The following is a 14833-nucleotide window of genomic DNA, read 5'->3' as shown; positions in this document are numbered from 1 at the left end:
TTACAAAACATTAAAATAATTATAGAAGATGTAATATCACAGCTCATACTTAGGGGGAGAGGCATATTAAAACGAAATTGAATGTTAAGGACAACTCCTAATTCCTGGTCTCTTTCAGTCTCGCTGCAGCTTCGACTTCATGCGAGTTTGAGACCCCTGCTGTACACTCTGTCACTGGTACACTAGCTGCAGGTCGGAAGAACGAATCAATAGTTCGCTTGCTCATAGCTCAGACGCACATATCAGGTTGTGATGATATTTGTCTCTGTTTCCTTCCCATGGATGTTTACGTGCACTCGATTATCTCTAGGCCCCGCCCCTCCACATATTTTAGCCACTTGCAGTGACTTTCCCTATTCTTCTCAGACGCATTGGCCGCCTCAGGCATCACTCAATGAAACGCGAGTGTGTGCTCGCGTGTGCTCCAGTCTCATGAGTATTCGCGCGAGTGTGTGTGTCTGCCTGCGTGCGTGTGCGCTCGCGTCTCATTGATGATTTCATCTCTCATTTCATCGATCATTGACGTGCTCCTTTCATGTTTAATGTATAAAAAATACGGAGGGTGGAGGAGGCAAATTTACTGGTAGCACATGTGCAACTGGGTGTAAAATTCAGTCGCACACTCTCAAATTTTGGTCGCAAAATGCGACCAAATGGACGCAGTCTGGAGCCCTGTGTATATATTAAAGCTTCTAAAACTAGGTTCAACTCACCGTTGATTGTGTGTACACTTTTCCCACAATGAACCCGTTTGTGTCAGTTGTACGTACTGTGAGCATTAACTCGGCTATGCCCACATTTTCTCCTCCGTGATCTCCTCTCACCCTGACAATAACATGAAAATCATGTCTCAAACACATAATTACAAATGCATCGCCAATACGGTACACATCAGTTTAAAATGTAATGTTCTTATGTATGATGCCAATAAGTAGAATTTCTAGGTTAAAAAATTGCAGGAGTGGGTTACATGTATCACTGGGGAAAAAATGAGGTGAGAGAGACTGTTAAGGGGGGGTAAAATGTTATTCATGAGGGGAAAGAGTTTTAGAGTTGCCTTTGTTTATGGAGAGGAGTCTAAAAAAAGTAATTTTATTTTTGTACAAATAACCAAGTACTTATACTGCCTGATATGTGAATAAAATATTTCTTTATGAATGACATGAATACCTCAGAGGAAAGCCATAAACGTTCACAGCGTCACCGAAGAAGGCCAAGTGGGTGTCTGCACAGTTGTTGTCTGCTATCTTCTCAGGTACAGGATACAAGGAATACAAGTACAAATACTTTCAACTGACAGATGTTTACGGCGGCAAAAATGCTAAATTCCCAATTGACAGGTAAAACAGTAATACAATAGGATGATAAAATATGAAATAGAATAGAATAGAAGGGTATTTAATATTCCCTGAGGAAATTTTTTTAAAACGGCCATCTTAAAAAAACACATACACACACATGCATTACAAATAGAAATATCACAAAATAAAAAGATTGATAAAAAAAGGTAAATAATTGGAAAATCAGTGGGTAAAATTAAAAGAAATTACTTGTAAGATGCCCTGCCAGAGAGTTGTATTGCCTGATGGCACGAGGAACAAAAGATTGTCACGCTGTCACGCTTCAGTAATTCCTAGAGAATAAATAAAAACACAACAAACATGGATTAGATCATTTAGCTGTCTTATCTTAAATTACATAATTTTCAAATATATGAAAGGGGAATTTTTTTAAAACACTCTTGCTATGATTACTTGAGCTTGTAGTAAAGAACACCTTTAAAAAAATCAGAGACAAGACACTGATCACAGGAAGCCTGTGTGTAATACTTACAGTAACTTCTACTCAAATCACTGTTGACAGCTGATTTCTCCCATCCACCCTTTCTGTGACTACTTATCGACTACAAAACAGCCTAAAAACATAATGTTTGGGATTCTTGTCATTACGTCATTGGAAGTAAAGATACGGGGATTTTAGTGGCTGACACTCTGACACAATCTCACAGGGCTGGTCATCACAATGAATACGGGTTCTAACGTTAGAAACTTAATGAGGCTTCTTTCATTCAACAGTGGATTCATGACTGCTATATTTAAAAAATGCCGTTTTCATGAATGTCATATGAATTAACTTTGTTGCACAGTCCACCCCGTCTTAAAGTCTGGGCTGTGAAAATGCTGTGTCTAACTTTAACCCGGATCGCGTTTACATAAAGGCAGCACACGGAACAACTAGCTAGTTAGCATAGCATAGCATCAGTGTTTAAACAAATCGCCGTCTCCAAATCAATACTTTTTATTAAACTTTCTTTGCTGCTGTAAATCCGGCATGCTTTTCCCCTTAGTTCTATCTGAATCATGTTAAGAACCTACAGATCATTGGCTATAGACGCTAGCTGAACTTCACTCACACTCACAGGCAGCCACAACTTGCACAGGCTAAGCAAAACAAAGCTGAGCTAATTTGCGGTGGGGGTACTCTGCAAACGACTCGGCTGCAGTGTTCATAAAGCATTCACACATGTCACTTGGCAAAGGAGAACGCTTCAACTTAGTATTCAATAACATTACAGGACGCACAACGAGGGAATGATCAAATAAATGCATTACTTACGGGCTGAGACTGATCCCGTTCAGAAGACCTCTCCGCCATGTTTGCCGCCCGCGTCCTTTCAACTGCTGTGCTGAACAGCTCCCTCCCTCGTCACTTTGAAAGTGAGGAGTGTAAGGGGCCATTCGATTGGCTAAAAGCGAACCCGCCTGCTTTGCCGATGAGTTTGATTGACAGATTCACTAGCCAATGGTGACATTAGTTGACCCGCTCCGTCAGATGAGTCTCAATATTCACCGTAGAAAAATCTCTCACACACACGGGGAGATTCACAAACGAGAACGGGATTTTGAATGCACAGTCTGCAGTTCGAATGATCTGTGAGTTCACATCACATGTGTACCTAAAAATCATGTTTGTGAAGCACTTACTGTGCATTTTTGATACATTTATTGTGAATTTCTAAAATGTTTTTGTGAAATACAGTGTGCACATTTGTGAGAAACACTTATTGTGCATTTGTAAAACATTTAGTGTGCATGTGTGAAACACAATCTGTGTGTTTGTGAAACACAGGGTGTGTATTTCCGAATTTATTTTTCACGTTTGCATAAAATGACATTTGTGAATCGGAGCGTGTGCATTTGTAAAACCGGTTGTGTGCATTTCTGATTATTGAGACTGAATTAACTCCATATTGAATCGGAGCGTGTGCATTTGTAAAACCGGTTGTGTGCATTTCTGATTATTGAGACTGAATTAACTCCATATACTTTCCCCTTTCCTCTTCACCCTGTACACCGCGGACTTCTGCTACAACTCGGACACGTGTCACATCCAGAAGTTCGCAGATGACACAGCCATCGTGGGGTGTATCTGTGGCGACGAGGAGGAGTACAGGAGCCTGGTGGATGATTTTGTTGTCTGGAGCCACAAAAACAACTTACAGCTCAACACCTCCAAGACTAAGGAACCGGTCGTCGACTTCCCCAGACCATCTATCTTGTTTCTCTTATTTAACAACAACAAATGATGTGTATATATATATATATATATATATATATACGGTCGGCACGGTCGACCTCACCAAGATGGCGTCGCGTTCCGCCACCGTCGGCCAGGCTTCCCAAGCGGGCGTGTCTCCTCTAGCAATATAACTTATTGGTTGGAGAGGGGAGGAGCTAAGATGGCGGTCCGTGCGGTCAACTTTTTGTGAGCTGCTACGGTCCGGTCCCAAAATGTCCCTTTTGACCTCATTTTCAAACTGCTGAACTAGTTTTGCTTTTTTTGTATTACTCTCAAGTCTTACCACTGTAAAGAGACAAGAACGAAGTGAGAAAAATAACAACAGCAATATTAAGAGCTCCTAGAATGCCACGGGAAAAGCCTGTATCGGAGAAGCCGACTCCCGCATCCAAAAACCCAGAGATGACAAGTTCGGTAAAGTTAGAAACATAGTCACAGATTCGGACTTCCGGCCTCAATAACTCTTCTGATAAACGTTCAAATATACCAGCAAGTATCTCAATCCTTTTGTATTAACTCAGAGAGTGAACTACAAATGCATTTCAAAAGAAAAAATATCGTTTTTTTTGCCTTTTGATCAAAATTGTTCTCTTCGAGCTGTGAATGCAGACACGCAGCGAGCCGGCAGCCAAGGGACCGTCAACAAAGTGCAACCTCTGTGAAACACCATTCTGTAAAAATCAATACTCTTTTGAAAAGTGAATACATATCTACATTTATGTGAACTGGTAACGAAGATCTGTGAGCATATTCATGCTAAAATAAATATTTTGTGTGTCTTTCTTATATTTTATTGCACATATTTTTCACATTTATTAGAACACGAATCATAACTAAAGTGATCAATAGCTTTTAAAAGTACTGAAACTTCAGTCCCCAAACTTTCTGTACTAAGTATACATGACCTTATTGTCCGACTACAACAAAGACTTGGTAAGAAATTAGCTTTGTTTATGGTTTTGTATTAGTCATATAGAAATATGGATCATATTCAGTCAAAAATCCTCAATAGCTCTGAAGATACTGAAGCTTCAGTCACCAAACTTTCTGTACTGACTAATCATGACCTTATTGACCGACTACAACAAAGACTTGGTCAGAAATGAACTTTGTTTATGGTTTTGTATTTTTCATATAGAAATATGGATCATATTCGGTCAAAAATCCTCAATAGCTCTGAAAATACTGAAGCTTCAGTCACCAAACTTTCCTTACTGATTAATCATGACCTTATTGACCGACTACAACAAAGATTTGGTCAAAAATTCACTTTTTTTATTTTTTGGGAATTCTTTATTTTGAAATACGGATCATATTTGGTATAAATTGATTAATAGCTCTGACAATACTGAAACTACTGCCACCAAACTGTCTGTACTGACTAATCATGACCTTAATGTTCAACTACATTAAAGAGGGGTTCAAAGAACCGCTTTGTTTATTTTTTGGGAATTTTCATATAGAAATACGGATCATATTCGGTCAAAAATCCTCAATAGCTCTGAAAATACTGAAGCTTCAGTCACCAAACTTTCCTTACTGATTAATCATGACCTTATTGACCGACTACAACAAAGATTTGATCAGAAATTCACTTTGTTTATTTCTGGGGAATTTCTTATTTTGAAATACGGATCATATTTGGTCAAAAATCGTCAATAGCTCTGAAAATACTAAAGTTACAGTCACCAAACTGTCTGCACTGACTAATCATGACCTAATTGACCGACTACAACAAATATTTGGTCAAAAATTCACTTTTTTTTTTTTTGGGGAATTTCTTATTTTGAAATATGGATCATATTTGGTATAAATTGTTTAATAGCTCTGAAAATACTGAAGCTACTGCCACGAAACTGTCTGTACTGACTAATCATGACCTTAATGTTCAACTACATTAAAGATGTGTTCAAAGAACCGCTTTGTTTATTTTTTGGGAATTTTCATATAGAAATACGGATCATATTCGGTCAAAAATCCTCAATAGCTCTGAAAATACTGAAGCTTCAGTCACCAAACTTTCCTTACTGATTAACCATGACCTTATTGTCCGACTACAACAAATACTTGGTCAGAAAACCGCTTTGTTTATGGTTTTGTATTTTTCATATAGAAATATGGATCATATTCGGTCAAAAATCCTCAATAGCTCTGAAGATACTGAAGCTACAGTCACCAAACTTTCCTTACTGATTAACCATGACCTTATTGTCCGACTACAACAAATACTTGGTCAGAAAACCGCTTTGTTTATGGTTTTGTATTTTTCATATAGAAATATGGATCATATTCGGTCAAAAATCCTCAATAGCTCTGAAGATACTGAAGCTTCAGTCACCAAACATTCTGTACTGACTAATCATGACCTTATTATCAGACTACAACATAGACTTGGTCAGAAATGAACTTTGTTTATGGTTTTGGATTTGTCATATAGAAATATGGATCATATTCGGTCAAAAATCCTCAATAGCTCTGAAAATACTAAAGCTACAGTCACCAAACTTTCCTTACTGACTAATCATGACCTTATTGACCGACTACAACAAAGATTTGATCAGAAATTCACTTTGTTTATTTTTTGGGAATTCTTTATATTGGAATATAATTATACAATTTAGTTCACTGACAATGTTTTGTTCAAGTCTGTTTGTTTGAATACTAGTATAACTAAGGACAGTTTTTATTTATTTATTGGGTCTACATTGCATTTAGACCTGCACAATATACCGCAAATTTATCGTTATCGCAATTTCAAGCTGTGCAATATGCATATCGCAAAAGACAGCAAATTTGCAATAAATGGTTACCTTAGATGTGGCCAAACAATCCTATGGCAGCTTGAAGTGTTTAATTGACTGAAAGAATCCCTTTCTGCATTTGACCAATCAGATGGACCCCTTCACGTTGTTAACTAATTGGATGGCGCCCTATTATGTTGTATGTTCGCCTCCTACGTCAACAAGGGTCATTTGTAGTATAATTTTTAAACTGTTGTAATGGAATGGGAATAATATTTTTGGTTGTTTTGCTAATTGTTTATATACCGCAAATTATATCGATATCGCAATATTAATTACTAATATCGCATATCGCGAGTTTTCTTCATATCGTGCAGCCCTAATTGCATTATATTTTCTCCTAATAAATCATTTCTAACAGCTACTGAAAGTGATTTTCTTTCACCATTTTCTTTAGTGGTTTGGTATAAATAAATGGGAAAGAGTTGTTTACTGTAATTAAACTATAAGCAGAACTAATTAAATGTCATGGGCCAATGATGATCAATATACGAATAATTGAGATACCATAAAAAATAAAGAAAGAAACAGGTTGTAGTAGTAAGATGGTATAATAAAAAATGAGGACTATTGAGGACTGCATTAATTGTATTTCATGAGCAAATGAGTGTAATTGACAAATTATTTTTCATTCTTAAAAAAGAACAAAGTGAATTTTTGACTAAATCTCTGTGGTAGTGGGAGAATCGGGACATGATTAGTGTGTACAGGAAGTTTGGGGACTGTAACTTAAGCATCTTCAGAGCTATTGAGCGTTTTTGACCAAATATGATCCGTATTTCAAAATAAGAAATTCCCCAGAAATAAACAAAGTGAATTTCTGATCAAATCTTTGTTGTAGTCGGTCAATAAGGTCATGATTTGTCAGTACAGACGGTTTGGTGGCTGTAGCTTCAGTATCTTCAGAGCTATTGAGGATTTTTGACCGAATATGATCCGTATTTCAAAATAAGAAATTCCCCAGAAATAAACAAAGGGGATATTTCTGATCAAATCTTTGTTGTAGTCGGTCAATAAGGTCATGATTAGTCAGTACAGAAAGTTTGGTGACTGAAGCTTCAGTATTTTCAGAGCTATTGAGGATTTTTGACCGAATATGATCCATATTTCTATATGAAAAATACAAAACCATAAACAAAGTTCATTTCTGACCAAGTCTTTGTTGTAGTCGGTCAATAAGGTCATGATTAGTCAGTACAGAAAGTTTGGTGACTGAAGCTTCAGTATCTTCAGAGCTATTGAGGATTTTTGACCGAATATGATCCATATTTCTATATGACTAATACAAAACCATAAACAAAGCGGTTTTCTGACCAAGTCTTTGTTGTAGTCGGACAATAAGGTCACGATTAATCAGTAAGGAAAGTTTGGTGACTGTAGCTTTAGTATTTTCAGAGCTATTGAGGATTTTTGACCGAATATGATCCGTATTTCTATATGAAAATTCCCAAAAAATAAACAAAGCGGTTCTTTGAACACATCTTTAATGTAGTTGAACATTAAGGTCATGATTAGTCAGTACAGACAGTTTCGTGACTGTAGCTTTAGTATTTTCAGAGCTATTAAACAATTGATACCAAATATGATTCATATATCCAATATATAGAATCCCCACCCCCCCATAAAGTGAGTTTCTGATCAAATGATTGTTGTAGTCGGTCAATTAGGTCATGATTAGTCAGTACAGACGGTTTGGTGGCTGTAGCTTCAGTATTTTCAGAGCTATTGAGGATTTTTGACTGAATATGATCCATATTTCTATATGACTAATAGAAAAACATAAACAAAGCGGTTTTCTGACCAAGTCTTTGTTGTAGTCGGACAATAAGGTCATGATTAGTCAGTAAGGAAAGTTTGGTGACTGTAGCGTCAGTATTTTCAGAGCTATTAATCACTTTAATTATAATTCATATCTCTATCAAAATGTGAAAAATATGTGCAACAAAATATGATAAAGATGGACTTTCACACAAAATATTTATTTTAGCATGAATATGCTCACAGATCTTCATTACCAGTTCACATAAATGTAGATATGTATTCACTTTTCAAAAGAGTATTGATTTTTACAGAATGGTGTTTCACAGAGGTTGCACTTTGTTGACGGTCCCTTGGCTGCCGGCTCGCTGCGTGTCTGCATTCACAGCTCGAAGAGAACAATTTTGATCAAAAGGCAAAAAAAGCGATCTTTTTTCTTTTGAAATGCATTTGTAGTTCACTCTCTGTGTTAATACGAAAGGATTGAGATACTTGCTGTCACGATTGAACGTTTATCGGAGGAGTTATTGAGGACGGAAGTCCGAATCTGTGAATATCTTTCTAACTTTACCGAACTGAGATGACAACACATGACCACGAATACGCCATGGAAGTTTCCTCGCTGTCTACTAAAAGGAAAACCCCGGTTACACCCACCAAACCCTCCGTTCCACCTAACAAGGTAGTCGTCTCTAACAAAAGTGATGCCGAGTTGTCAGCATTAACTGCCGCCATCGAAAAACTGACGGCGAGATTTGACGACTTTGACGGCAGACTTCGGGAAAACTCTGTGATTCTGGCTAATCTGACGAAGATCACTGAGGTAAACGCTGCTGATATAAAGGACTGTAAATCCAAAGTGCACAATCTGGGAAAAGAAGTTTCTGTGCTGAGGAAAGAAAATGATGACTTAAGAGAGAGGGTGGTGGAGATGGAGCGATATAAACGGCGCTGGAACCTGAAGTTACAAGGTTTGAAAGAAAAAACCGAGGAAAACACCCGCAAAGAAGTCCTGGAGATCCTGGCAAAGATCGCCCCACAGCACACATCGGTGTTGGAAATGGTTGTGGATACAGTACATCGGCTGGGGAGGAAAGAAACCGGGAGGCACCGCCAAATCATCATCCAGTTCTCCATGAGGCACTACCGCGACATCTTCTGGAAGGTTTCTAAGGATGCAAGGGTTTGTCAAGAGCTGGGAATCTTCTTCAAGCAGGATTTCTGCAAAGCTGACCGAGAAGCAAGAGCTGCTGTCTGGCCCAAAATGGAGAAAGCGAGAGCTGCGGGACAGAACGTGTACTACCGGGGCCACATCGGTATGAGGTTCCATTTGTGCCAAAAATATCAAAATGTGTTTTTGCGTCTACTGTTATGTCTTTGGTCCATTGTCTATGTCTACTGATCGTGTTTTTGCGTCCACTGTCTATGCTTTGGGCTCATTGTCTATGTCTATTGAACGAGTTCATTTTACATTGGTTCATGTCTATGTATTACTAAGCAATATCTTCTGCATGCCCATGATTCTTTGATTATTACTTTGTATTAACTTTGTGATGTATATGCTTGCTTTATCCTTAAACTTTATCTTTGTCATTGTCCTTATCCCATGTCGTCTAACTACGGCGTCAGGAAGATCCTTAGCAACCGTTGCTAGTGTCGTATGCTACGTTCTCTCACCATGTCGTCAGGAAGATCCTTAGCAACTGTAGCAATAGGAATTGCTTGTTTAGTTTTGGGTTCCGACCGGGGAGTTGAGAGTGTAACACCGGAAGTGAAGGCTGTGTACTTGTAATGTCGAAGCAAGGAGTTTATTAAAAGGTCCCCTGGACAAGGGTAAAACAGACATTGTCTACAGTGGAGTTTGTGCAGGGAAAGAGACATTAAACATGGTGGCAGCGGTGCTTCGAACGACACACCCGGTGCGTGAGTGAAGAAGAAGCGGAGCGGACCGTCCCGTTAAGCTAGGCTAAGCTAGTTAGCCGCGTGGGTGCTAACGGCTTGAAGCGGCAGGACAGACGCCGAAGACAGCAGCACGACAGAAAGTATAAAAGATGGATGGATTAAAACCACCTGCACAATGGAGTATGGACGCAGCAAACCTTCCGAAAGCATGGAAAACATGGAAAGAAGAGTTTACACTCTACACGGAACTAGCTCTGCCAGACACGGAGGAAAAGGCAAGAGTGAAGCTGTTTTACTATCTCATCGGGGAACGAGGAAGAGAGCTCTGTGGAACGCTCATCGGAGCTGAGTCAAGAGTAACAGTGAGTGGTCTGATGGCTAAAATAGATGAACACTGTAATCCCAAAGTTAATGAAACAGTTGAAAGATACAGATTTTTTGCACGCAATCAGGCTCTGGGATAAAATATTGATAAATATGTTACAGACCTGAGAATGCTAGCAAGTACCTGCAACTTTGGACAATTAAGAGACTCATTGATCAGAGACAGGATTGTCTGTGGGACAAGCAGCTCCAGTTGGAGAGAACGGCTGCTCAGAGAAGAGAATCTCACATTAGACAAATGTCTGGATATATGCAGAGCAATGGAGATTTCAAGAGAATACAACAAAACCATAACAGGACAGACATTAGAAGAGTTACATGTAATAAGACAAAAAGAGAAGAAAAGTCAAGAGAGAGGGATTTCCTGCAGATATTGTGGAAGAACACATGAAAGAATCAAATCAAAATGCCCAGCATATGGAAAAAACTGTAAAAAGTGTGGCAGAGAAAATCATTTTGCCATAACATGCAGGAGTAAAACCGTCAGGAAGGAAAACACTCCGAGAGAAAAAAGAAAAACGGTCCACACAGTGACAGAGCAAGATTCAGACTCAGGTGAGGACATACTGACAGTCACAGCCATAACACAAACTGCTGAAGAAGTGAACCAGTTTGATGAAGGAGTCGGGAAAAAGAAGGAACAGCTTTTTGCAGGCATGATGATTGACAACAGCCTGGTACAGTTTCAGATCGACTGTGGTGCAACATGCAACGTCATTCCCATTAACCTGTTGAACCCGAACGTAAAAATGGAGCACACGGATAAGGTGCTAGTGATGTACAACAAGTCAAAGTTGTGTCCATTAGGAAAATGTAAAGTCAAAATGGTTAATCCAAAAAACAATAAAAAATACAAAGTAGAGTTCCAAGTGGTAGGAGAGGACTGCAAAACACCTCTACTTGGAAGATCAGCAAGTGAAGCAATGAAGCTAATACAAGTCAAATATGACAACATCTACGCTTTGGACAGCTCAGTGACAAAAGCACCTGCAGAAGAAAATACCTGGTTGTTGGAGGAGATAAAAACAGAATTTCAAGATGTATTTACAGGAGATGGATGCTTAAAAGGTGAATATGAGCTGGAAATAGACCCAACAGTGCAGCCTGTTAAACTGCCGAAACGCAGAGTCCCGGTGTCAATGATGAAACCACTGAAGGAAGAACTGAAAAGTCTTGAAGACAGACGGATCATAACACCTGTGGAACACAGTACAGAATGGATCAGTGGTATGGTGACTGTGCAGAAACCGAATGGCAGACCCAGAATCTGTATTGACCCAAGACCGCTTAACAAAGCGTTAAAGCGAAGTCATTTTCCACTACCGACAATAGATGACATACTACCAGATGTGTCAAAAGCTAAGGTCTTCACAGTATGTGACGTGAAACATGGATTCTGGCATGTAAAGCTCACGGAGGAGTCAAGTCAGCTCACAACATTCGCAACACCATTTGGTCGTTTTCGTTGGCTGAGGATGCCGATGGGGATCAGCCCAGCTCCAGAGGTTTTTCAGCGCAGACTGATGCAGGCATTGGAGAACCTACCTGGCACATACGTCATCGCTGATGATATTCTGATCACAGGAAAAGGTGATACAACTGAGGAAGCGGAGAAAGATCATGACAGAAACCTGAGACTTTTTCTAGAAAGATGCAGATAGAAAAACATAAAACTGAATGCGGAGAAACTCAAACTAAGGAGAAGAGAAGTTCCATACATTGGACATCTGCTCACAGCCGATGGTCTGAGAGCTGACCCGGAAAAGGTGAGAGCAATCAAAGAGATGCCAGCACCGACGGATGTTAAAGGTGTGCAGAGACTGGTAGGAATGATCAACTATTTGGCAAAATTTTACAAACATTTATCAGATGACTGTGAACCTCTGAGACAACTTACTCACAAAGACAGCCTGTGGGAATGGTCAGATGTGCAAGAAGATGCATTTAAAAGACTGAAAGAAAAAATAACACAAGTCCCAGTTTTAAAATATTACAGCCCAGAAGAGGAGTTGACACTGCAGTGTGATGCCAGTGAGACGGGGTTAGGTGCTGCTCTGACTCAAAAAGGTAAGCCAGTGGCATTTGCAAGTCGTGCATTAACGCTCACAGAAAGAGGTTATGCACAAATTGAAAAGGAGTGCTTAGCCATTGTATTTGGCATGGAAAAATTCCACCAATACACATACGGTCGTCTTGTTAGAGTGCAGTCAGATCATAAGCCGCTCGAAAACATTTTCAAAAAACCACTGATGCAAGCGCCTAAGAGACTGCAAAGGATGTTATTGAGACTACAGAAATATGAGATAAACATAACCTATGTTCCAGGCCGAGACATGCTGCTAGCCGATACCTTGAGTAGAGCCTACCTACAAGAAAGCAACAACAAAAGTCAGACAGAGTTGGAGACAGAATGTGTCAACATGGTAGAGTATGTACCTGTCTCAACGGAGAGCATGGAAAAAATACGCACAGGAACAAAAACTGACCATAAACTACAAATTCTGATAGAAACAATACAAAAGGGATGGCCAACTTGTAAAAAGGAGGTGCCGACAGAAATAACCCAATTCCAATCTATGCAGGACGAGCTGAGTACACAGGATGGACTGGTCTTCAAAGGAGAAAGAGTGGTGATTCCAGACGCGCTGCAGGCGGAAATAACCCAGCGGATCCACTCAACACATATCGGCACAGAGGGATGCCTCAGAAGAGCCAGAGACTGCATTTATTGGCACGGTATGAATGACCACATCAAAAAATATATCGCAAAATGTGATATATGCAGAAAAGTGGACGCTAAACAACAAAAAGAGACACTAAGACCACATGAGCTGACCGACAGACCATGGACCAAAGTTGGGACAGACTTGTTCAACTTTGACGGTAGAGAGTACCTAATTACAGTGGATTACTATTCCAATTTCTGGGACATTGATCACCTACCAGATACTAAGTCAAGTACTGTGATTAGGAAACTGAAAGCTCATTTCGCACGTCAGGGAATACCAGAAGTTGTTTTTTCTGACAATGGGCCATAGTACAGCTCAACAGAGTTTGCCAGCTTTAGCCAGAAATGGGACTTTAAACATAAGACATCATCACCTGGTTACCCTCAGAGCAATGGCAAGGCAGAGTCTGCAGTCAAAACAGCAAAAAGACTCATGAGAAAAGCCAAACTGGCTGGACAGGATCCATATTTGGCCTTATTAGATCACAGAAACACTCCAACACAAGGCTTGGACACAAGTCCAGCACAGAGACTTTTAAGCAGGAGAACAAGAACACTCATTCCAATGAGTGACAGTCTTTTACAACCAAAAGTAACAAAGAACAACCAAGGACTGACGAAGAACAGGGAGAGACAATCTAAATATTACAACCGCACAGCAAGAGACATGGACAATTTGAACCCAGGAGACTCAGTCAGAGTTCAACCTTTCGAACCACATGGCTTATGGGACAAGGCGAGAGTGTGCAAAACACTTGGAGATCGATCCTATGAGGAGGAGATGGACAATGGCGGAGGAACCGTCGACATCTGAGAAGAGCTGTGGAGGTCGACTTAAAAATACCATCAACACCAGAACCTGTTAGGCTAGACTCAGGCCGAAGCCAAGGAGACCTACAAAATACCACCACCAAGTCAGGACGTGTTGTTCACCAGCCAGGATACCTGAAAGACTATGTTTGCAGTTAATATGTTATTATTTGTTTATAGAGACTTTCTTTGAAAAAAAAAAAAAAAGAGAAGGAGAAAGAATGTTATATTATTTGGAATGAAGAAAGCCATTAGAACAGAATGTATGGTTATTAAAAAAGAATGTAATTTTATTTGGGAGAAAATAATTTTATTTTGGTAGAAAATAACTTTATTTTGAAGAACCTGAAAAATGTGAATATTTAAGTTGGATACTGTTAGAATCTGAGTTATTTAATTTTTTAAAAGAAAAGGGATGTAGCAATAGGAATTGCTTGTTTAGTTTTGGGTTCCGACCGGGGAGTTGAGAGTGTAACACCGGAAGTGAAGGCTGTGTACTTGTAATGTCGAAGCAAGGAGTTTATTAAAAGGTCCCCTGGACAAGGGTAAAACAGACATTGGCTGTGTCCGAATTACCGCCCTAACCCCTATATAGTGCACTATATAGGGGTTAGGGCGGTAATTCGGACACAGCCATTGTCTACAGTGGAGTTTGTGCAGGGAAAGAGACATTAAACAGCAACCGTTGCTAGTGTCGTATGCTACGTTCTCTCACCATGTCGTGTCCTTAGATCTTGTTGTATTTCAAATTTTGCAATGTTCGTCAGAGAAGTCTTTTGTACCGTCGATAAATTGTTTCCCGTATTATCACGGAACAAAACACTTTAAAAAAAAAAAACTTTATTGACAATCCTTCAAACGCGCACTCCCA

At 39.5% G+C, this 14833-nt stretch overlaps 2 protein-coding genes across 5 annotated transcripts; both read left to right on the top strand.

Moving 5' to 3' along the window:
• The first annotated feature begins 3748 nt into the window (after positions 1-3748).
• LOC111948493 lies at positions 3749-9930 on the top strand. Its single transcript, XM_023961868.1, has 3 exons — positions 3749-3981; positions 8719-9454; positions 9827-9930. The coding sequence occupies exons 1-3, from the start codon at positions 3925-3927 to the stop codon at positions 9928-9930; spliced, it is 897 nt and encodes a 298-aa protein (XP_023817636.1). The 5' UTR covers positions 3749-3924.
• LOC111948430 (uncharacterized protein K02A2.6-like) lies at positions 9848-14514 on the top strand. Of its 4 annotated transcripts, none has more exons than XM_023961558.1 (2): positions 9848-12491; positions 12750-14514. In XM_023961558.1, the coding sequence occupies exons 1-2, from the start codon at positions 12209-12211 to the stop codon at positions 13460-13462; spliced, it is 996 nt and encodes a 331-aa protein (XP_023817326.1). In that variant the 5' UTR covers positions 9848-12208; the 3' UTR covers positions 13463-14514. The 4 variants fall into 3 exon arrangements, 1 of the variants encoding a protein (XP_023817326.1); XR_002874434.1 differs by having other exon boundaries at positions 9848-12190; positions 13007-14514; XR_002874433.1 differs by having other exon boundaries at positions 13007-14514.
• The last annotated feature ends 319 nt before the right edge of the window (positions 14515-14833 follow it).

This window comes from Oryzias latipes, chromosome 13 (assembly GCF_002234675.1).
Source record: "Oryzias latipes chromosome 13, ASM223467v1".
NCBI lineage: Eukaryota > Metazoa > Chordata > Actinopteri > Beloniformes > Adrianichthyidae > Oryzias > Oryzias latipes.
Note: the sequence above shows the minus strand (reverse complement) of the source record. Positions and strands in the feature narration are given on the sequence as shown.